Source organism: Strigops habroptila, chromosome 12 (assembly GCF_004027225.2).
Source record: "Strigops habroptila isolate Jane chromosome 12, bStrHab1.2.pri, whole genome shotgun sequence".
In the NCBI taxonomy this organism is placed as follows: Eukaryota; Metazoa; Chordata; class Aves; order Psittaciformes; family Psittacidae; genus Strigops; species Strigops habroptila.
The window spans coordinates 8,658,745-8,682,441 of NC_044288.2; the positions used below are offsets into that span (position 1 = coordinate 8,658,745).

Here is a 23,697-nt window from a genome sequence, read left to right on the forward strand (position 1 = left end):
CTGCATGTGGTGTCCTCACATTTCAGCAGTCATGTGAAAGTGATGGAATTTAAAGACTTCAGACATTTGTCTGGAATTTCTGGATATTTCACAGTCTGCTCAAAGGAGCAGCTCTTATTTCCAGACATCTCATGTCTCAGAAACACAGTGACTGAGAATGCATTTGTGTTGTGCATGTGCACAGCTTTCTGTCCAGGAAGACCTGGATGGAGACCTGGGAACTTCTGCTTGATCATCAGCAGATGACCTGCTGCAGGCGATGCGGTTCCATAGGCTCTGCACTTGCCTTCCCAGGATTTCAGGCTTCCTGAGGCTTGCCTGAGCCTCACAGGTGATGTTTTGGTAGCAGTTACATCTCCTGGGCTGTGAAGCAGGTGGGTCAGGTGCTGTGGACTGTGCAACTGATTGGAATCTGAGGAATTCTGGCTAATGTTTACATCAGGTGTTTGCTCTCTGATAGGAGACAGGTCATTCACAAGCATGTACATGACATAATATCGGGAGGTTGGTCACGGTGTTTGCTTTGTGTTTCACACACTGACCATGCTCGTTGCTTGGGGAACAGTTGCATATTGTAGTTAGATACAGATTAATAGCTGTGGGTTTCCCCTTAGTTCCATGGACCCATTTGTTTAAAAAGGGCAGTTTTACAGACATAAACTAGAAATAGCCAGTGTTGGTACAGAAAGCTTGGCCTTAAAAGAGAGGTAACTTGTAACTGCAGCCTGGAGTCACTGAGTTTTCTCTGTGCGGTTACTTTGGCAGAGACGTGAGGCTTTGTCCTCCTGAGTTGGTTACAAGGAATTCAGGGTTGTGCAATACAAACCACCTTTCCCTGGAGTTAGGAGGCTGAGGTGGTGACTGGTATTGTAACAGCAGCCTGCGAGGGGCTGGAGGCTTCAACAGGACACAACATTAATGTTTTTCCTTTTACGTGAGAAAGAGAAGGCAGTTTTCATACAGTTCTTTAAACACATTGGGATCAACACTTCTGCTTCCAGAGTTCAGGAAACATCTTCTCCAAAGGAATTGTGGCAGGTTTTCCCTGAGATGTGTTTCAGTACAATATTATTTACATTTTAGCAGAGGCTTCTGCAGGACAGCGTATTACTTTGGTTCTTACCATTTTTCAGTCACTTCCAGGATGTGAAATTGCAGACTTGGTCGTAAGCAAACCAGGTACGTAAAATGTGAACCATGGCAGGAGTGGGACCAGAGGGGACCTGTTGTGCGGGAAGCTCCTCTTGCTTGTCTGGCACTTCCCCACGGAGCAGAAGGGAATGCTGCAGAAAGCCTCAGAGAGGTGATGGGAGAGATAGCACGGGAGGAGCAGAGAGAGGAGGGAATGTGCTGCATGATGCAGCGTCCTCCTGCTCAAGCAGGGACTCTGTGCTTGCTGCTGCTGTTTCCAAATTAGATGTTCGTACCTCAGTCTTCTAAGATATTGAAATTCTATTTACTGTTATTTCTGGTACCATCACAAAAACCCAAGACAAAAAGTCTTTGCTCACTTGCTGACCTCCTTGTAAGTCACAAGGAGGTAGCTTGATATAAAGGAGGAAAAGAGATCTTGGGAAACAGCGGTGTAGGAAACCAAGAGAACACTTTCATTGACAGACATAAACCATGTATGTTACGTAGATTCTGTACATAGCTGTGAAAAGTTAGAGCCAAATTCTCACTGTAAATCTGAGTGGCTCCATTAACTTGAGTGGAACTGTGCCAGCACATCCCAGACGAAGACTTGGCTCGCTCTATTAATAGCAACAGAGTAATAGAGCTGCTTGGAGAGGTTCCACTGCAAGAGAATTCAGATGTAGAAAATGGAGATAAGAATTAGAGGAATCTGCCTTCTGCTTCTCCTGTGGAATGTGGCTCCCACGGGGTTTGATCCTGCGCACCCCCAGCACCTCCAGGTACGTGGCACTCGCACAGCTCAGTGAGACCCAGCACTCCCTGTGGTGGTCCAGGCTTTCAGGTGCAGGACGCTTACTGAGATAATGTAGCAGTGGTGTGATAGCAACTGTGGTACAGCCTGGTTTTGCATTTAGTGTCAGTGCAGTCATTTTCTCAGCCGCTTTTCTGTCTCTGTAGCTTCAGAAAATCCAAGGTTTTCCTTTCACCTTCACTTAAGGTTTTTATTTCTTTAAATGCATCAGTAGACCATGGTGAAAAGGATGTGGGATGTTGTCATTAGCCAGTGATGCTTTGTGTTCCCTCTGTGACCCTGTTATTCAGGGATAGACAGCTAACTTTCACAGCTGCATTTTAGATTACCTCAAAAGAACTTCTCCAGGTGTCCTTGAGTCAGTTTCTTACTGAAATGTCCAAATAGGCCCAGCAGAAAATCCTTCTGTTTTCCTTTCCCAGAAACTGGTTAATTTATTTACTGTGTCCCACCAGTCCAAGTTCCCTTTATAGATTAACTTGTGTGGTTTGGCTCCTGTCCATCTCTTCCTTTGGCTCAAAATGAATGATACCAGGACTGTCTTTGAAACAAAGCAGGAATGTGAGGTTTCTGATTAAACAGCAACATCACCCCTCAAACCTCTCTTTCTGCCAGCTTTGAGGCCCCACTGCAGACGTTCAGTGCTGGGAATGGTTGGGTTCAGGTCTGATGAGATCAACCTTTTTGAAGAAATCAGGTATGTGTTATCCTGGTAGGATTTGGAGGCAGTTCTGTCTCCTCAGAAGGTGTGTTACTGGAGCAGTTTGTCACTGAAGGCTTTCACTGTTTGCTTTCTTTTAGTCATAGAATCACAGCCTGGTTTGGGTTGGGAGGGACCTTAAAGTTCATCCAGTCCAACTGTGTTTTGATTCTGTCCTTTGGTGTTTGGCAGTCATAATGAGAGGGCATCTTCCAATTGTATGTATAGTCTTAGACTTAATAAAGGTCTGGAGAACTCTTGTCATTAAAGACTTGGTTGCTCCATTTGTGATAGAGGAAACGATCATTCCAAGACCCTGGTAATTACTGAAGCCACAAATTGACTGCTAGCTACCCTAAATACTATTTCCAAGCTCTCATCTGGACCATGTGTGCGATGCTCAATGTCTGATCTCCGCAGGTGCAATTAGAATCCTCCCACTCAGTTTTTCACATGTTTTTCTTTCTTTTTAGGATCCTTTAGATATTACTGGAATGTGAATGCAGAGAAAAATGTGCTTTTCCAACAACTCAGTCGTGGATATTTAATCAGACGTTGGTTTGTAGAGATGCTACAACATGACTTCATCTGGGAATGAGATAGAAAGATGGACTCGGAGGCAGGGTGGCAGAGCTGGAGAGCTGGTGGAGCCTCTGATCTCTCCTGAAAGCAGCAATGGTCTTCCACCAGTGAAGTTGGTTGGCAGTGTAGAGCATCTCCTGCAGCTCCCTGGAAGAGTGGACTCTGCTTACAGCTCTTTCTCAGGGGGATCAAATGCTCCAGAATATCCCAGCCCATCGTGCTATGGTGAAAACTGCTGTTGGCCTCCAGAGCAGGTACCATACATGGACTCAGAGTATGTAAGAGGTATTTATAATCTCAGTGCAGCAAACTCTGACCTTGGGTGCCTGCATCCCTGCACAGCACCAGACCTGAGCAGCCATAACTCTCACAGCAGCAGTCTCGCTGGGCGCTGTGGAAGCACTCCTTCCCGAGGGACATCACAGCAGGCGCCTCCTCCTCTGGCAGCACCTCCACCTTCTCCTCCCATGCGACTCGATAGCTATAAAGTCACCAGACACCTGGAAAACTCAAGAGGAAGACACAGCTCTGGAAGTCACAGTGACTGTAGTGTGCAGCCAGCTCCTCGCGTGCAGGACAATCAGCTGGTGGATAGGGATGTACCACGGGGCTGGCACAGGGATGAAGTTGCAGAGCAAGATACAGTGGCTGCTAGGGAAAACACTCTGGAAAACAAGGGCCTTTCCTCTGATTCTGCAAATGAGGTATCTGTGTCCAAAATTCAGGGGTCAAAGATGGAGGAAAATGGAGATAGGAACCCATCCCAACAGCCTGTGAAGAGAAGCAATCCACACGTTTTCAGCAGACCTTCTTCATTCATTTTTCAGGAATATTTAAAGACTGACTCTGTGGCCAATATCCCCAAAATACTTTCTGCTTACAATTCAGTTCATGCTTATGCAGCTCCTGAAGAGAAGAGCTCCAAGTCCTATCACCCAGTGCATACCCACCCTAACACTGTTAATGATACACAAGAAGACAAACAGTGTCCCTGCAGTGTACGTCAGCCAGCTCTCAGAGGAGACGTGCAGAGCTCAGTGCCAGAGCCCGGCCAAGGAAGAGGATCCGTGCCCTGCCCTCCGTGCCCGCTCCGCACCGAGCTGCGTTCAGATGTGGATCAAGGTGGGTTTGAGGGCAGTTGTGACTTCAGATATAAGGAGAATGCTTCCAGGAAGCTGAATGGCTGTACAGACAAAAGTCAATGCAGTGACTCTGAAGGAAAATTTGGGAATGATGTCAGGGAACTACTCCTGAATGAGCAAGCCAAAATGCAGAGGTCAGCACTGTCCTGCAGCTACAGTCCTGCCGAAGCGGAGCCTCCGTGCTGTGAGGAGTGGGATCGGGGAGATAGGCAATGCCCTGGTAATACTGGCCAAATGCCTTTTATCAGACCAAAGGAAGAGTCCACAGCTCATTTTTTACATGAAGCTAAGAAAGAAAAAGCGGCCAAAACCAGCAGTCCTGACCTTAGCACATGTCTGGAACAAGAGGAACCTCCCGTTCAGAAATGCCAGCCTGAATTTCAAAAGCAGCTCTTGAGGCAGCCTCGGGATGATCTTGCTGGTGAACAAATAACCAGACAGACAACTCCCATCCTCTACTATCTATCTGGGGGGAAAACCACTGATATCCTGAACCACAACAAGCTCTCCCAATGTCAAGGGGACTCGAGGAGCTCACCGAAGGAATCTCCACCAAGCAGCCACTCAACACGGTGTCCAGAGCTGCAAAGGGAAAGCAATCAGCCTCGAAGCACCAACCACCAGCACCATCAGTGCAGTGCTGATGATCTGCTTGAGACTGAAGATCTCATTCGCATGGATGAGAGTTTCAAGAATGACTATAGAGAGAAACTTAAAGTGGCTCAGAAGAAGGTTCTGAGAGAAACCTCCTTTAAAAGAAAAGACTTGCAGATGAGTTTGCCAGTTAGAATGAGGCATAAACCCACTAAAAGGCCATCAGTTGAATACCTTAGGTCCTTCTCGTTATCCAGTGCTAGTGAGGATGCTAAGCCTGTTCCTTGTTCCCCTTCTCATCTAGAATCCTTGGACTGTTTCAGTGGAGATGAAGAAATTAAGAAGCCACAAACAGGTCGAATGGGGGGAAGAAAAAGGGTAACCGAAGAGCAGAAGAACCTGTGTTATTCTGAACCTGAGAAACTCAATCAGCTGGCAGAGAAGGAAGTGTCATGGAGTCAAGTCAGGGATGAAATCACTGAGCAAGGTACAGGGGCAGCGAGGAGAAAGACTCTGGAGAGCAGAGGGAGGGCACTTTCCAGTTCAAGTATCTCCAGGACAGAGCTGAAACAGATCCAGCATACTGCACTTATCCAGTACATGGAACGGAAGATCAACCAGAGACCAGGTAGTTCACAGCACCTCCCGCTGCATAAGCCACCCCTGGAGAAGAGGCCATCACATCCCAAATGGCCTCCTGGCAAGACTTCCAATCCCAACGGGAGCAGGAAGATGCAGAACGATGAGGTTTTCTGCCAAGTTTTCCCTAAAGAGAAATCACCGGATGTTGTTCCTCCTTTGGCTTTTGTTCCCCCGCTGAGCATGAGCAGCAGGTACGATCCCAGCACTGCTGGTACAGACACCTCAAAGCACGACCCACCACCCAACGAAGCGGACAGGGACCACCCCAGCAAGTGTGCATTGGCTGAGAGCCTCCTGCAGGAGGGTGATCCACCCGGGAGAGCTTGGGAGAGATCGAAATCCACTCCTCCTTCCACACAGGTGAGACAGATGTTAGTCATTATTGTTTGAGAGTAACTTAGGATTATTTACCTGGTTTAGAGAGCTGTGGGACTACTCATATGAAAAGCTGCTGAACATCATGAATGAGTAAGTGCAGAGGTGAAGGCAGGGGAGATGCACCACGTGTCCCTTGGAGGGGACAAGGTGTGCATGGGGTCTCGCATTTGGCACATGTGCAGAGAACATGTGCTGTGTGTGGGGTGATGCTGGTTGTGTTTCAGCGGTCACTGGTGTAACTACAGCAACTTCATTAGAACAGTGTCCCAGAAAAGGCTTTTATATAGAGATTTTTATTAATGACTAACTGGTTTGGCTCCTGAATTTGAAGGACAGCAGCTGTCAATGTTGTGTCAAGGAGAATAAAGAAGATAAAGGGTCAGAAAATAATCTAATAGATTACTAAAATTAGCCAACTGAAGAGGCTGACAAACTAACCCCAGTGCTGCCTACTTTCTGAATTGTTACGGGAATAGAGAATATATTTTGTTGCCAGATGTTCTTTGGTTTTCTGGGTAAAAAAGATGGATGCTACCTGGGGAGAGCATAATAGCAATTTCATTAATAAAACCAGATAGGCACAACAAAAACCAAGAAAGCTCCGTACAAACAAGCACAAAACCTTGGTGAACCTACTCAGAAATCTAGTGTTGGCTTCTGTTCTGGGGATGACAAACATGGGAGTGAACTGGAGCCGCTGCCTAGTGTGGAGATGCTGGTTGTCCCAGTGTGCTGTTTTTGTTTTCAGGACACTCATGGACTAGTGGCACCATCCCGGCGCTGTGAGAGCAATCTTGGCACCTCCAGGTAAGGCTGTGAAGGCTCTGCCTGGGTTGAGCCCATGTCCGAGACACATGAACTCCAACAGCAGCCGTGGTTGTCTGCTGCTGTCCTTGGGTCTTGGGATCCTGCACGGCCCAAATGGGCATGCTTATCTGCTACACTATTTGTTTCACTTTGGGGCAGTCTTTCCAATCATTTCTGCTGTGTGGAGCGAGGTGGAAGAGGCAGCGAGTACCTGAGCCGGCTCCCTGCGGCAGCCGCTCGCCTTCACACGCCTGAGGTTGCAGCTCCCTCATCTGAGCTCTGGCACAAACAGCATCTGCAACAGCACAACGTGCCCAGGCTGGAAAACCTGTGTGATCAGAGTGGAGTGTGGCAGGGGCTTGGTGGGAGTGTTTCAAAGGGCAAAAAGCACCGTGCTGTTTACACACAGCTCACTCGGTGTGTGTGTTAACTCTCCGTGTTTGCCTTGCTGCTTTGAGCATCAGGAAAGAAAAACATCTCAACAAGGCAGTGATGCCAACACTTGTGTAGTAATAGAAATTCCACCATTTCAGTTACTCAGAAAGATGCCAGTGGTTTCTGGAGGCTTGATTATCTTGGAAAAATGGTTGTATGTTTAGTAAGATTTTGAGTTTTACCTTAAATTTCCCAATTTAGCCAAGAGGCTCAACAGGACAGCATGGATGTAACTGGAAGTTCTGGACAGAACAGTAACATCAAAACACGTTTGATCATAGCTCTATAATATGTACTAAGTAATGAAAAGATGAGAAACCCAGAACCGGTTTCATTAGTAAGTAATTTAGATTCTCATCTTTGGGACAGAGCTGGTGCTTTTTACCACGGGTTTATTTCAGAAAACATGTATGTTGGACATGATTAGAAAATGGGGATTCAAACAGTGTGGGGCATTTCCCATGTTTGCTTTTTTTGCAAGAAAAATGAATAGGTGTTCTGGAATCTGAATTTAAGAGGAAGCTGGAAAGAGATGACAATTACCTGTAGCTGCTTGAACAGTCTGCAAAATATCTGTGGTAGAGGAAGTGTCTCAAAAGGAAGTGTTTCTTTCTTCTAGTTGCCATGATCCTGAGAAAGGTGGATGTGAGAATTATGAACATAAAGACAATGACATAAGCGGACGTGCGTGTTGTCAGGGTACCAAGGAGCTGACTCCTGAAGCCTCTATTCCCATCCCAGGGAGCAGAAGCAGGGAAGATGCTCAAGCAGAGGAGGAATGCAGCACTGAATCTCTGAGCAGCAATGCTTTAACAAAGTGTCTGGAACAGCAGCCTGCAGCTTCTCCAGAGCCGGTAATGTGCTGCCACACAGTGTTAGCTCAGCCCCACCACGGAGACAGGAATACAGCCAAAGGTTTCATTGCAAAGGAGACATCTGTGCACAACGGCCAAAGTGATGCTCACCCCGAGAGAGAAACAAGTGTGCCCAAAAGGAGGCTGCAGTCTCCTGAAGACCAGCGATACGAAGAACTTGCCATGGACATCATTGCCAAAGACAGTTCTCTAGTGGATATTCTCATGCCTCACCCTGATAGAAGAACTACTTTAGACCTGATGGAGGGTCTGTTTCCTGTTAACATTTCCATGCTGGATAAATCACACAGGAAAAAGGGAGACATACAGCACGTGGAGGAGAATGAGTAAGTACACAAATGATCTAGTATTTTAAGCTACTTTACTGTATGAGTATCACGTGTACTAGTAGTAAGGTGACCTGAGCATATTGTTTTATTTTGGTTTCATTAGCAAATGATTTACATATCAAGAAACATCTGAGGCTATGGGTATATGACAGAAGAAATGTGGTTCAATGATACCTTATTACAAGGGACTGTGACAAATAGAGACAGCAAATCTTTTGCTCTAAGTCTTTTCGAAAATTAGAGAAATGGCTGCTGAGAGGGGGTGATTCTCAGTCAGGATGGGTAAAACCATGATACACAGTGTTTCAGAACTAAACTCTGAAGTGCTTGCCATGGGTATTTATTTTCTGTTCCAGTAGCAGGAGAAGTAGCAGAGATGCACCAGCAGAATGTTCTGAACCTGAACACGATGCCAAGCAAAGGAGTGAAGATCCTGCCTCTGAGGGGAGCCAAGTCCTGGGCAGGGGCAGAGACAGCACAAATGACCTGGATGACATCATGTCTAAGAAAGTATGTACATGACCATCAGAGGAACCCTGTTTATTCACCATGACAAATAAGTTGTTATTTATGTCATATATTTCACTGTGGATATTTTTATTCCTGATTTTTATCCCAATAATAATGTTTCACAGATAACTTTGAATCCATTTTTGCCACTAGGTGAAGCCCTGGTAAATTAGCATATTGGTGGTGTTTAAATCCTGGTTTGATTCAGATCCCTTCACCACATACTTCTCTTAAGCAGGTCATTGGGAATGGGTTGTACCTGGAACAAGCACGTAGGGTGGGTTATACCTTTCCCTGCAAGGCCAGCTCCTGTGCAGCACCTGAATCTCAATTTAACACTCAAATCTGGTCTCAAAACCTTTAAAATTCATTACAACTGGCAGCCTGAATAAGAAATGTTTTTTACTCTGAGAGAACTGGCAGTTCTTATTTCATACAGTACGTAAGGAGTAGGATAGAACTATGGCAGCTTGGAAGGGCAATCTGTAGCTTTGAAGAATGAGATGGGTTTTTTTCCCCTGTGGAAACCTGGCCATGGTCCACCTCAGGTAATGACGATCTGCCTTCCTGAAACTCCTCCTGCTGTGCCTGTGGTGATATTCCTCATCACCCACTGTCTAATTGCTGCTCCTGCTCATGGTGGCATTGGCTCATTTCCAAAATAGCTGCTGGGATTCCTCTCCTGCTCCTGTCTTGGGGCCTTTTTCCGTATCAGCATTTCCCTATCAAACAGCCTCCTCCTCTTGCTTCACTACCCAGGCACTGCAACTTGCTTGAATCACCCCAGGAACTGACTTTGTGCATATTATAAGTGAAATTCCAGTCCTTGTAAACCTTGGTAATAGAGCTGTGACTCGATGCTCATGTCTTGGAGCATAAATGTGTGTAACCACGTTGTAATCCTTATTGCAGCTGACTTCTGGCTGATGGGAAGCTCTCTGAGCTAGGGATTATATCACCAGTTAAGGTGATTACCAGTGATTTGCTTTTCAGAGTTTGACAATTAAGGACAGCTTAGAAAAATACTCATTTTTTCTCCTTTCCTAGAGCTTAGGATCATTTTAAAAGTCAAAAATCTGCCAAAGACGATGTGAAGAAAATCCATTCCCTAGAAACGATCTGGATCCTCTTTGGCAATAACAGCTTTCTGGGATTATCTTTTTCCCTTTGCAGCTGGAACTCATGGCCAGGCTCCGGTCCAAGCTGCAGACCCTGTGTGGGGAAAGGGAGCTCGTCCTCTCCGAAGCCCGGGCGTGCGCCATGCGAGGCGCGGAGCTGGAGGCCCTGGTGCGGGACGTCTGCAGGCACAACGAGTTTGAGCGCTACATGATGTTCATCGGAGACCTGGAGAAGGTGGTGAGCCTCCTGCTCTGCTTGTCCAGCCGCCTGGCCCGCGTCCAGAACGCCATGAGGAGGATCAATGGCAATACGGATGCTGAGGAGAAGGTGAGTGACAAGCGAGCAGGGGGGTTAGTTTGTTTGGGTCACTCCTGTCCAGGTGCGGCTGAGCTCGCCTCATTGTCTGACAGCTCTAAACAGAAGTTGTAAGTTACACGTGAATCCCAGCTGCTCTTATACATGAGATTAAATTATACATGAAATTGAATTATACATGACACCAGCCATTCTCCTGGCAGTGTTAGTGCCACACAAGGAGATGGTCCGAGCCAGGGGTGGCCTTTGAACCCTGGGGGCAGCTCCAAGCCTGGGCTTCAGAGAGCAGTTTGCTGTTTGGGGTTTTTCCCCTGGTGATTTCAATGTGGTAATTGCTGCCTTTGAATTTGTTTCACTTAATGGGCTTGTGTTAACCATAGTGAGCAGGAAGATGTGGTCGTAACCTGAGATAAAATTCCCTGCAGTTTAACTCAGCTAGCCAGTTTTGCTGGAAAATCAGGAATTGTCTCATGTCACCAGGAAATCCTTTCAAGTCTGAGAAGTCTCCTTTTTGCTAGAGAAGTCAAGCCAAGTCTATCCCAGGAATGATGCTGTCCTGCTGTCCTTTTTGCTTTTAGACATGCTTTTATCCATACAATACCTGCTGTTCTCTCTCATGTGGAAACTCAAAAAGTGCAGAGTTGGAAAAACTGGGATTTCCTTGAGCTGTGCTGCTGCCAACCTGTAGCTCTAGAGGTTTGTCATAGTTCACATGCAGAACAGCACTAAAAGGGTCCTGCCATGCAGTGTGACGTGGAGATCAGGATCAGCCCACTCCAGAATGTCAGTCACAATAACAGGAATAACTTTGAGCTGTATTTCACACTGACTTTGGCTTTGTGGTTGGTGCTTCTTTAGTGTTATGTTTATGCTCTTCATAGTAAATGCATTAAAATATTCAAGCATTTGAATAACATAACGAAGACTTGGTTATGTGCCAGCATCTTCACAACCACCTCCCAGTCGCTGCCTTTGCCCCAGTGTCAGCACAACCAGCAGTCTGGATCTTAGGCTCTGTTTTTAGGGTGCCACTGGTGACCGCTGCTCTCTGCTGGCCACTGTCCTGAAACTGGACATTTCCCAGCAGTGCTCCCCCTGTGAAAATCATCACAGCTGGAAGAGAATTACCTAAAATGTACAAGTGTTAAAATCCTGTAGACCAGGCAAGGCTTGATTCTGGTGGGTTTGTTAAAAAGAAGCCTTTGATGAACAGTTACCATCTGCAATATGTACCTTTTAATAGAAGTTTTAATAGAAGCTGTCTTTTTAATGTGACATTGCCACTGTGGCCACACACAAAATACAAAGGTATGTGTCTTAAAGAGCTTCTAATTGAATGAAGATGGATACTTTAAAATTACCAGAATGTTAAATATATTGATTTTTCTCCTGGGGGCAGCATGGAGGAAGTGAGCCCTGATGGGCTTCACTGGGTGTCTTTACCTTACAAGCCACAAGAATGAGTAATTCAATCGAGCAAAAGCTCATGTGGAACACAAAACCCACAAGAGGAAGTAATTAAATTAAATTGACTGTGGCTTCCAAATGAAGATCTAGAGTCTGCCAGGAATGATGAGTTTTCACAGTGTGCTGCTTTGTTCTTTCGTTCTGTCAGCAATCGCTCCACGAACGGCACAAGCTCTTGTCTAGACAGCGGGAAGATGCAAAAGACCTGAAAGAGAACCTGGACCGCAGGGAGAGGGTGGTCTCTGGCATCCTTGCCAAATACCTGAGTGCCCAGCAGCTCCAGGACTACCGGTGCTTTGTTCAGGACAAGACCTCTTTGCTCATTGAGCAGAAGGACCTCGAAGAGCAGATTAAGTTTTTTGAAGAACAATTAGAAAGTCTTGAGAAAAGCATCCGACTGTAGCGCCCGCCACCAGCCCACCCGCTGTACCACCCTTTGTGACCTTCCCCTGCAATCCCACAGGCTGGGCTGGGTGAACTCTTGCAATCCTGGTAGTGCTGTGGTGCTGACAAGTGTTTAGATGCTGCGGGGATGCTCTGGGCACGCACTGGATGCGCCTTCCCCTTGGACAGGCCAACTGCCAGCAGCATGGAGCGTGTCGCATTGGAAATGACCGATAGGATGTTTGCTCCTATTAACTTGGTGTGTATTTCCCCTTTTTGTTGTCTGTCCATCTGTTTCCAGATTGACATAATCCCAATAAAAGAACGGTACAAATGTTTTCCCGCTGTGGGTGGGTTGAGTGAAATGAAAAATGCTGTGGGTGTTCCGATTTGGATTGGGGAAGGCACGAAGCCATGGGGAATGTTATGGACCATTTCAGTGAAACTCCTGCGCTCATTTCTACTGTTTATATGTATGACACAGTGAAAATACACTGTAATGGAAGAAAATAATTATTTCCTTTCCTGGCAGCTGCCATCCATGAGTCTTTCCTGGCGCTGTGTAACCCTGGTAGGCTGTTCAGTCTTAGGAGTGGTCCTCATGGACATCAAAAAGAGCCGCTCAGTGTTGAAACCAGCTTAAATGAGCACTTTGGGGAGTGATAAACTCTGAAGTTAGTCCTGCATAGCCATTTGCCAAGTCCTCTTATGCTTTCAAAGTGTTTATTTTTCAAGCAGCACCTTCAGGGGTTTGGTTTTAGGTAGTTTTCAATCGTCAGCATGAACAAGAAGTGCTGAACGTGGGAAAGCTGCTGCTGTGAGGTAGGTGGGACGGGTGGAGGAGATTATTCTGTTTCAGTGAAGCTTTATATAAATCCCTTGGCAAAAATCTTTTAAACTAATGTTGTGTGTTGAGTCAAACCAGTGATGTTGCTGTATTTAAAATCTGAGTGTGGTTTTTTTGTTTGTTTCTAAGTATTCAGTGAGGGGATTATTGTGTCTGAGCTACATACCGAGACCATGAATAAGGCGGCTACTAATCGAACTCGGGCTTCTCCCACAGACAGAAGAGATGTTCATTGTTCCATGATGTTAGGCTTTACCAAGAAATGTTTTACCAGTGGCGTGGAATGACCACTGAGAGAAGCTGTCCTGTTCCTGAGGCACCTTCTCCTTTGGGAGAGCTTTCAATAAACACCTGGAATGGGGAATTGATGTTAAGTTTAATCGGATCGTTTGTGTTCATTTTACCTCGGCTCACATTCTTCATCTGAGCTTACCCACTGGGCAACTTGAATGAGCTGATCAAGAAATGACAATGTACAAGAAGGAGACCAGTGTGTGTGTTCTGCACGAGCAATGTTTGTTAAGGATAACTTGCCAATGCTCTGCCTGCTGGAGGAGAGCACAGTGTGCTGCACCTGCCCATGAGCACATCCAGATGTGGCCTGGGAGTTACACACCAGGGCAATAAAACACAAACAGCTTGTCAGGCTCCCAGGTTGTCAGCTGCTATTTGTCTTCAAAATAAAGGAATAAAGGAGAGGATCATCAGGTGCTGCCCACACTCCAACAAGGAAGCATTGTTCTGTTCTCAGTTTGCATGTTTATGCAGAAGGACTCATGTCTAGAGCCCGGCTCTCATTTCAAGAGAAACAAGAGAGTACCCTGAGTAAAGCTGCGAGGACTTGCTGTCAACAGTGTTATGATGTGCACCAAGTATCAGTAAACCTCTTTGCTGACAGCAGCAGCTTGCTTCCCAAAGCACCAGTGGGTCTGGATTGTCAGGTGGGTCTTGGTTCTGATACTGATCATTTGTTACCAATGTGCTAGCAGGGCTGAGCCCAAGGTAATGGTGGTAGTTCCCACTGGACCTAAGTCCTGTGCAGCATTTCCTGGCACACTGACATGCTGAGATGTGGGCTTTTAAAATCACAGTCTGATGTGCAAATGCAAGTCAAATTCATTACTCGGATTAAATCATCATTAAATCTGATTACTCAGATTAAATCTTAATTAAATCAGGTTAAACCATAATCTGATCCCAGATGAATGGTGGGGAGCAGCCCTGGCTATCTCTGGGACTGGTGAAAGGCTCTTGGGTTGCTCAAAATTACAGCTGTTACCTGCAGGAGAATGAGGAAGAGACATTGTTCTTAGAGGTGGGCTTGAATCTGCTTTCTGATCAGGGGAGAAGTCTTGAATTGTTTGGGTTGAAGGGACCTTAAAGCTCCTCCAGCTCCAACCCCCTGCCACGGGCAGGGACACCTTCCGCTAGAGCAGGTTGCTCCAAGCCCCTGTGTCCAACCTGGCCTTGAACACTGCCAGGGATGGGGCAGCCACAGCTTCCCAGCTGCTGCCCAGAGCCCTGGAAAGCTGTTGGCTTCCAAGGCCTTGGCATTTCACCAGTGCTGAGACCTGCTGAGCTGCTACTTCAGGAAAGTCAGGTGTGTGTGTTGGGGGAATGTAAGGAATGAGGGAGCTCCTGGTACCTGAGCTCTGGGAGAGCAGGCAGGAAACCCCCGGCGCTGCCCAGCCTCAGGCAGTGGAACGCTTCCTCCTCTTGCAGCCTGTAAGCCTAATGCCCTCTTATCACCCCAGGCAGAAGGTAATGTAACCCCACCACCACGAGAGGACTGCTACCAGAGACCTGCGGGAGCGCTCTCTGTGCATTAATTACAGCTACACCCAGCAGGATGCAGAGTAGTGCGAGCAGCAGGAGGAAGGTGAAGGAGGCAAAACGCAAGAGCCTGGGTCTCCCCCATGGGGTACCAGTGGGGAGGCTGCTGGGACTCCAGGAACAGTCTCTGTAACTCGTGGCCATCCACGCACCAGCAGGGTGGAGGAAGGAGCTCCAGAAGCTTATGCTCTGCTAAGCAAAAGCCCATGGGTCTGGCTGCAGGGTTAAAAGACACCTTTTATTGCCTCGAGCCAGGGAGATGAGCAAGGGTTACTGGTGTGGGTCAGGAGAAGTGGGCAGCACATCATGTCTGGCAGTGCCTTGGCACTGATTGCAGGGATTTTGGACACGGCAGCTCATTTAGAATCTGATTTAACACCCGCTGCAATGTGTGGGAGTCGCTGCTGGATCAGGAGCTGCTCTTTCAGCCTCAGGCACTAAATTGAAGGATTTTAATCACTTTTTATTAAACCCCAGCCTCGTTTCCTTCACTGGGGCGTTATCCTGTGGGACTTCTCATGTGGAGCTAAGGAAGGAATGGAGGAGTTAATGTAAATGTACTCTGCAAAAGCTCTATCCGGTGGCTGAGAGAGCTGCATGTAATAAGTGGAAAGATGTTCTCGCTGCTTTGGGGATTCATGGCAACCGTCTGAATCAAACTTTAAAAATAAACTGTGGGCAGCACTGCAGAGCAGATCTGTGCCTGGGGAGCCCACGTGGGCACTGAAGAATCATCAGGCTCTAGGAATCATACAACCCCTGGGTTTCACAAAAGGAAACCGAAAAGAAGCAGCACATGAATTTCACTGCTGAATGAAGAGGCATTAAAGGTTATCAGAGTGACTCTAAAATACCACATGAGCCTCGGAGCTGAGTCACCTCATAGATAAATCCATGGAGAGAAAATATGGGCTGAACTGATAGTCTTGATTTAGAGGATAGGATGTGCAGGAACAGCCAGAGGTCTTTCTAATGGCCTTCAGCCCATGACACATGAACAAGAACATCACCAAAGAGAAGTCTGAGCAATTCTCACTAATGGGCAGAAGTGTACAGCTGAGTGCAGAGCGGATGGACAGGCGGCTGCGTGGGGAGGAGTGAGCCCTGAGCCCAGGGCAGAGCTGTCGTGCTTTGCTGCAAAGAGGGAAGGTACCGCAGGAGGGTGGTGGGAGGAAATGCAACACAAAACACCACGAGGAGGTCTGTGTGTACCACGGTGCTTTGTCATTGTGACCGGATTGGTGCACCTTGTCCTGGGAGGCTGTGGCTGCCCCATCCCTGGCAGTGTTCAAGGCCAGGTTGGACACAGGGGCTTGGAGCAACCTGCTCTAGTGGAAGGTGTCCCTGCCCGTGGCAGGGGGTTGGAGCTGGATGAGCTTTAAGGTCCCTTCCAACACAAACCAGTCTATGATCTCACCAGTGTAACTCTCTACCTGAGGCAACACAGAGCAGAACTCCTACCTAGGAAAGGGAAGCTGCGCACTGTCAGCATCGCTTTTGTTGTGCACATCTAGAATTTTTCCTTCACAGAAAGGCAAGAAGACAAACTGAAGCTGCGCTGATATTACCAGTAGGGGTCTGTTTTGCCTGGGCTCAGAGGCAGATCGTTGGTTTAATTTCAGAGCTTTTTTTCATCACTGTAATTAAAAATAACAACTACGTACTGAGCTGAAAGGGCAGCGGTTGGTTGGGTGCAGCTCTGGCTGCGTGTCCCGTGTGGTTGCAGAGCAGTCACCAAGGCTGGGGTTGGCTCAGGGGGTGTTACTGGCAGAGCTGCTGCAGTTAATCCTGTCCCAGCCCTGGCCTGGGTAGATGGATTATCCAGAAGATCTGTTTTGCTGCTATACTTTGTGCCACTTGAGGAACAGTGCGAGTTCTGCACAGAGAAACAATCTTTCCCTTGTCTGTATGAGCTGCATTGCTACCAGAAGTGTTTGTTGATACAAATTTACCCCAAAATGCTTTGTGGTGCGCTATCTATCACTGTGTGGATCTATCACTTTTATTGTCCCTTTCAGGGCAGTCAGTAGGACCAGGCTGCTTGTGATGGGGCTGCACCATGTGCTTCTACAGCTGCTCTGTTCTAGAAATCCCTGCAGGTCTAACGGTGTTGGTCAGTGGAATGAGTGGGGTAGAGCAGTTTTTCTCTCTAAATGCCTTTTCTGAACTGCTCTAGGTTATCTGACAAGGACACTCTTGCTGCAGGCAGCCACAGCACCATGAGAAAGTGTCTCCTGATGGCACTTCCCTGGCAGTTCACACCGAAAGGACCGGTAGGTACCCAGCCACTGGTGATGCTTCATTCGGGGTTGCACACGTGGTGCAGGGGTGAGATGGGATCAATCATTTGCTTTCTCTTACAAATTAGTGAACTAAACCTTGGAACTGGGTTAGAAAATGAATGTTCCTCATTACAATGCAGAGCTTTTGATCTGTTGACCTGCTCTGCCCCCGTTCTACCCCTCCAACAACCACCCACCGCATTGTTGATGCCCATGCTATGTGCTGGCCAAGTCCCTGTTAACAACCTCTGAATCTGGGGGGTCCCACATTAGTCCAAATCACTCAAAAGCTGCCACGTTGCCATTTTATTCAGATTAACATGCAAATCAGGAGGCAAATGCATCCAAGGAATGTAGGTCACAGTGGAAATGTGCGGACCAGGAGAAGGGACAAGCAATGGGGAATTAGGAGACTCTCGAAAGGCCTCCTCTACCTTCAGCTGGTGGCTGGAACTCCCATGGGTCTGATGGAGTTACTCAGTGGCTCTTCTGCTGCACCTTGGTTTTGTGATGAAGCCAGAAGCTTGTAAAGGACTCCATGGCAGTGCAGGAGTGGTGTGTCCTGGGGCTTTCATAGAGCAGGGGTTTCTGTGTGGCACTCACAAGGGAATGGAGATGTCCAAGACATCTGTTTGAGCCTGCCCATGAGTGCACCACCTCATGCTGCTCCAGCAGCCGCAGCCAGGAGGACAAAGTCTATCCCTTTGTGTAGAACTGTGGCTTGAAGCTTGTTTGCAGCCCCCCTCAGCACACGTTTCTGAGCTGATATCCCTCAGAACAAACGGTGCCGAGGAATGGATGAGCCAAGTTATCTTTAGCAAGGCCTGAGCCAGGGTCAGACAAACATTAAACATTAGCTTTGCTGATTTCTGACACTGCTGAGCTACAATCTGTGCCAGTTTTGTTTGTGCAGGCACTCCCCTGAGTGTGCAGCATTCACAGCTTGCAGATGCTGCTGGTGCTGCCTACAGGTCTGAAACACCATCCTGATTTCGATGTGAAATATCAGTACTAATTGTGTGCTTTAAAGAAGTGACCAAAGTAATTATATTTTATAGCAGGCAAGTAGGCAGGCTAGTAACCAAGTAAAATCATAGAATCTTGGAATGGTTTGGGTTGGAAGGGGCCTTAAAGCTCCTCCAGTTCCAACCCCTGCCACGGGCAGGGACACCTTCCACTAGAGCAGGTTGCTCCAAGCCCCTGTGTCCAACCTGGCCTTGAACACTGCCAGGGATGGGGCAGCCACAGCTTCTCTGGGCACCCTGTGCCAGCGCCTCAGCACCCTCACAGGGAAGAGCTTCTGCCTCAGAGCTCATCTCAATCTCCCCTCTGGCAGGTTAAAGCCATTCCCCCTTGTTCTGAGCCCCAAGCTCCTGAGTTCTGGCCTGTGCCTTATCTGCAGCTTCCATCTGCAGCTCCCAGCCTTCCCCCACCATGTAAGCCATGTCCACAGGGCAGGAGTGGAGGATTTGGGGTTTTTCCCTTTCTTGCAACCAGCTGCGATGACACAGAAGGCAAGTTCCAGCTCTGGCCTGTGCCAGAGGTTCAGAAGGCTGCTTGCCTGGCTGTGGCACATGCTGTGGCACAGCCCCTGCCCCGGGCCAGCGTGGCTGGGAGCTGCAGTCCTCCTCTCAGCTCTGGTGCTTGTGAAAGCACAGCTCATTCATGCACGTGAAAATCCTCCTGTGTCCAGCCAGATCTGGGCTTGACGCAGGGAAATTAATGAGGATCCACCAAACTGAGGGATTCATCAACAGTCGCAGCCTTAGTCTCTGCCAGTAAAACGCTCCCATGATCATCCTTCAGTGTCCCTTTCGTAGCATAAATGGCAGCATAGGAACCCAAACCCAGAGAGCCCAGGGACTGGTTCTACCTCTAACCAAAGGCCATGTGTGTTTTCTGAGATTGCAGCAGTGTGTTCTCTGTACCTCTCAGTATTTGTTTGCCCCTGAGGTTGTACAGCACGAGGTACGCTCATCGCTGCCTGCCTAAACACTCTCTTATCCTCAGTCTGCTCAGCAAGGAGGAGGCATGAGCTGAGTCACTGCACAACCCTGCTGGCAGAGCCGGGCGCACCCCATCGCAGCACCGACCTTGCCAGCTCCACACCTCAGTGTTGCAACCTTCCGGCCAGGCCCCCGAGCACTGCCCGGGAATGCTGCAGGACAAGGCTCGTGCTGCTGGACACCTCTCTGTCACAACACCTCATCTCTTCCATGCCTCCCAGGAAGGAGTAGCACAGAATTTCCTTGATGATGCCTGTTGCAACAAAGTCTTATCTTGGCTGTGATTTCTTGCCTTTCCTTTGGCACAATACAGGAGCAACACAGCCTTCTCCCTCATTTCCGTATGGTGAAGTCACAGCCATGCTTTACAGGTGGGTTGGTTGTTTTTTAACCAGGAAACACTCCATCCTTGAACCTCACCTCTGACTCGGGTAGGTTTTACTCAGAATTAGCACTAAAATTTCAGCTATTTGAACAGGTACCAGGCTCAGAGCCACAACTACTGAACAGACTTCCCCATAAGGCTGAGTCAAACTGGAGAGTGTTTCCAGTTCTTGCAGAAACACAATGCTTTTACCAGTCCTGCTGGTGCCTCAGAGGCAGCACGAACGCACACACACGGCTGTGGTTTCAGAAAATACAGGGGGAAAAAAGGTGTTTAATGCCAGCAAACTTGGAAAGACCTCTTTTTCCCCTGGAAGTGTGTGAGCTGACACTGCAGCGCAAATCCAGGTTTCAAATGAGCACGCTGGGCACTGGTCACAGCGACAGCTATGGAGCAAATAGGATTTTATTTTCTCTTTAAACCCTACTCCAGATATAGCAGTCAGGAGGTGCTGGAGCACCAGCGTTCACTTGGCAGCTCAAGCAGTTCGACACAGCAGCAGAGCGGTGCGGTGGAACCCAGGCTCCCGCGGGAGCAGGCGGGGCAGCCCCTCTGCAGCCATGGGTGCGCTCCCAACCAACGTCACAGGCTCCGATGTCACCCACTCCAGGGACTTCAGGGGATCGTTTCAAAGTGAAAGAGGGCAGCGCCTCCCCTCAGCACAGCCCTACAGCATTCCTTGCTGTAGGAGCATTTGAGAGAAGCCAATTAAAGCCTATTAGAAGTACGAGGCTTAATTCAAGGCTGAAAAAACAAACATTCCTGAAGTCACTGGCTTGGAAAGAGAGGCAAAGCATGCAAACAAGTGTTTCAGTATGGAAACTGGAACACCCCATGGGGCTGAAAAGCAAAGCAAGTGCAGTACCACCATCCCCTTCATCACCTCTGAAATATACAGGGGTTTCAGATACATTTTTAGGGAAAAGGGGATGGTTTGGCATGCTGGCCCCAGGAGTTGGGCAGCTTCTGTTCTTAGCTCTGCCCCTCTGCATTGCCTTTAACCAAATAGCAATTAAAAAAGTAACCACCTCACTGCCATGTATTAGTTAACCTGCAGTTAGCATGCTTTGGGGACCTACACGGAGTTCTACACATAGAACAATTCTGTTTCTAATATAAAAGAAGAGTTAGTTTTAGGTCCATGATTCATGCTGCTGAGATAAACACTGCTTTAAGAGGTCATGCAGACATTCCGTCATGAAACACCTAACATAAAGCCCAAATTTTATAAACATTTATTGTAAGTAGGTCAGAATCAAAGGCCAAGCTTTAAATAAAAAGAATCAGACATAGGAGCCTTTGTTCCCAGTTGGCTACTCAGAAACTGCAGGATCCAATTCCCAGTTTTCAGTTCAGTTTTTCACTATCAACAAGGTTTTTATTCAGATTAAGTGACCGAACTCTAGTCAAGTTTCAGCATTCACAGTATCATCAAAGACGTGGTTAGTACCAGCTGGTCACAAAGTCTTTCAGGAAGAGGAAAAGCCACAATTACAATGCTAACCTTGCTTCCAGACTGAGGTAGACAGGTCATGGTGCTGATGGTGGGGTTTATTTTTGTAAAGTAGTTCATCTAATAAAACACATTAGTCAACAACGGAGATCGTTACGTTAGCATTTGTGATAGTGAGAAACTTTGCTTTGAAAAAGTACACAATTTGTTTTTAAATAGAAATATTCCTCTTCTGTTACCAAAATAGTCAGAAACATCATAGAAAACTATGCATCTTTCCTCTAAGAATTTAAGCCTGTGTAACAAGCCATGTTCAAGTAGCCAGCTACCAGCTTGCTGTTCACAGTGTAAAATACGCAATCCTTTACCTTACTTTTGCTCTCCAGCCAAGGAGCACAGATCAAGAAGGCTGTACGTTAAGCATTTTAACCTGTCTACACACATAGAGGTTTAGTTTTTCAACCATGAAGTATAAAGTTTGCAGTCTCTCCCGACACATCAGGATGGCACACGCAGCATCTGCAGTGCTCCCAGGGCAGCTACCTCTCCACCAGTGGCTGTGAGTTGGGTTTCAGCCCGTGGCCTCTGGGGCCCCTATCACTGGTTTAGTCCAACATCCAAAAAGACAGACAGGAGAGAAGAAATCCAAGCTGCTTCTGGGAGAGGAAATCGAGACCCTGGTCACATTATTAAACAATTTGCATCCGAAGAAGGCAGAGGCTAGTGGCTAAAGAACAGCTCAGAAACAGGTCTGCGCTTCACAACAACCTCCTCTTCCTCCTCCTCCATCACCTCAGAGAGTGAGGAGTATGAAGGGAAGCTCCCTCTGGTCTTTGGCTTCCTCCTCGGGCCCGTAGTGGCAGCCAGGAGCTTGTTTAAAGATGAAGGCTTCCTCAAACCTTTGGTGAGATCGTAGAAAGCCATGTCATCGGATATCACCCCCAGGAAAGTGCTTGTTGAGCTCAAGATGGAAGCCGCAAGCTTTGTGGTCTTCTTGATGGGCATGGAGGGCTCTGTGCTGTGGGGAAGGCTGGGGTCCCCCAGCAAGCGCCTGACCACAGAGGAGGCCCCTTCCTTTAAGTACTGGTGCGGCTTCTTCCCGCTGTAGTCCCTCAGGTCAGTCTTGGCATGGTAGCTGTAGACCAGCATGGTGATGATCTTCTCCTGGCCGTGGATGGCAGCCAGGTGAAGGGCTGTGTAGCCGCCGTGTGACCTGGCATCCACATTGACACGGGTTCCCCCCTTCTCGGCCGCTCTGATGATGTTTGTCACCATGTCGCAGTTGCCGTTCTTGGCGGCCCAGTGCAGGGCGGTGAAGCCCGAGATGAAGTCTCTCCTGTCCGCCAAGCTGGCATCGCCCAGCAGCAGCCCGTGGAGCTGCTGCGTCCACTGCCCGTCCGCCGCCATCACCAGCCACTGGTGCTCGGCCTGTTCCAGGGGCACCGCCGACGTCTCCTCGCTGGCCCGGTGGTTCTTGGTCGCCCGCCGCAGGTAAGGGGAGCGGGACCCGGTCTCCACCTCCGGGGGTGACAGGGGGGACCCCAGCTCCTCCGGCAGCCCCGGCGCGGCGGCAGCGGCGGCGGCGGGGGCCGGCACGCAGCGCACCGGCAGCATGCAGGGCTTGGGGAGCGGCTCCCGCCGGGCCCCCGCCGCGCCGCCGGGCAGCGGCACCCCGCCACCGCCGCCCTGGAAGAGACCCCGCAGCTCGGACACGGCCCGCGGCCCCGGCAGCTCCTCGGGGGGCGCCGGCGACAGCCGCCCGCTGGGGACGGGGTCGGGGCTGGGGTCGGGGCCGCCGCCATCGCCCCCCGGCGCCAGCGCGGCCCCCGGCGGCGGGTCGTGGCGCAGCTCCCGCCGCAGAACGACGAACTTGGCGCCGTCGCGCTCCTTCACCACGGCCACGGCGTTCACCGCCGCCTTGAACCGCTCCCGCCGCGCCGCCGAGTCCCCGCCGGCATCCAGCAGCGGCCGGAAGGCGCTCACCAGCTCGGTGTTGCGCACCCGTCCGCCGCGCTCCCGCAGGAAGCCCAGCACGGCCGCCGCGCTGAGGTCGAGCTCCGCCATCCCGGCGCCACAGGTGGTGGTGATGGAGCCGGAGCCGCCGCCCCGCAGCGCAGCGCGGGGAGCCCCGGAGCGAGCCCGGCCTCGGGGCTGGCCGCGATCCGCAGCAGGAGGCACCTGCGGCGGCGGCAGCGAGCGCGTCCCCTGCGGCCGCTCCCGCGGAGGTGATGCGATCGGACCGCCCCGCCCCGCCCGGCCCTGCCCGCGCCGCCGCCTCCCTGAGGGCGCGGAGCGGCACCGGCGCCGGGCTCCACCCGCGGGGCGGTGCTGCGCTGCGGGGAGGGACGCGCCCGGGGCGAGCACCGCCACAGGCACCTGCCCCGCGGGGCGGGGAGGCGGGAGCGCACCGGCCCGACCCGGTCCCGCCGCGTTCGGGTCTCCCTCAGAGAGCGGGGGGGACCCGTCGGTCAAAGCACCATTAAATCCGCGCTCGGAGCCTCCGCAGGCAGCGGCAAACGCTTCATTGATTTACTCCTCCTCCGACGGCTTCCTAAAGAGATTGTTTCGTTTATTTCAGTAGCAAATAAGTGGTACAGGTTTAGGTAGAAATCACTGCGAAGTCAGGTGTCCGTTCTCTGAGAAGCCTCTTATAGAATCACAGGA

The 23,697-nt window shown here is 49.3% G+C and overlaps 2 protein-coding genes across 7 annotated transcripts in view; one reads left to right on the forward strand and one right to left on the reverse strand.

Moving 5' to 3' along the window:
- SHROOM1 (shroom family member 1) overlaps positions 1 to 13,454 on the forward strand; it is a 28,492-nt gene extending 15,038 nt beyond the window's left edge. For 3 of the 6 annotated variants that reach the window (XM_030504660.1, XM_030504658.1, XM_030504659.1), the window contains 6 exons: positions 3,122 to 5,968; positions 6,735 to 6,793; positions 7,848 to 8,429; positions 8,789 to 8,942; positions 10,116 to 10,388; positions 11,992 to 13,454. In XM_030504660.1, coding sequence (XP_030360520.1) covers positions 3,227 to 5,968; positions 6,735 to 6,793; positions 7,848 to 8,429; positions 8,789 to 8,942; positions 10,116 to 10,388; positions 11,992 to 12,246 — 4,065 coding nt within the window. In that variant the 5' untranslated portion in view covers positions 3,122 to 3,226 and the 3' untranslated portion in view covers positions 12,247 to 13,454. Of the gene's footprint in view, positions 1 to 1,885; positions 1,917 to 3,121; positions 5,969 to 6,734; positions 6,794 to 7,847; positions 8,430 to 8,788; positions 8,943 to 10,115; positions 10,389 to 11,991 lie in introns of those variants that run through there. The other 3 variants (XM_030504662.1, XM_030504663.1, XM_030504664.1) reach the window with 3 other exon arrangements.
- A 6,513-nt stretch (positions 13,455 to 19,967) lies between these two features.
- Positions 19,968 to 23,135, reverse strand: SOWAHA (sosondowah ankyrin repeat domain family member A). Its single transcript, XM_030504665.1, has one exon. The coding sequence runs from the start codon at positions 23,095 to 23,097 to the stop codon at positions 21,754 to 21,756; it is 1,344 nt and encodes a 447-aa protein (XP_030360525.1). The 5' UTR covers positions 23,098 to 23,135; the 3' UTR covers positions 19,968 to 21,753.
- Between the last annotated feature and the right edge of the window lie 562 nt (positions 23,136 to 23,697).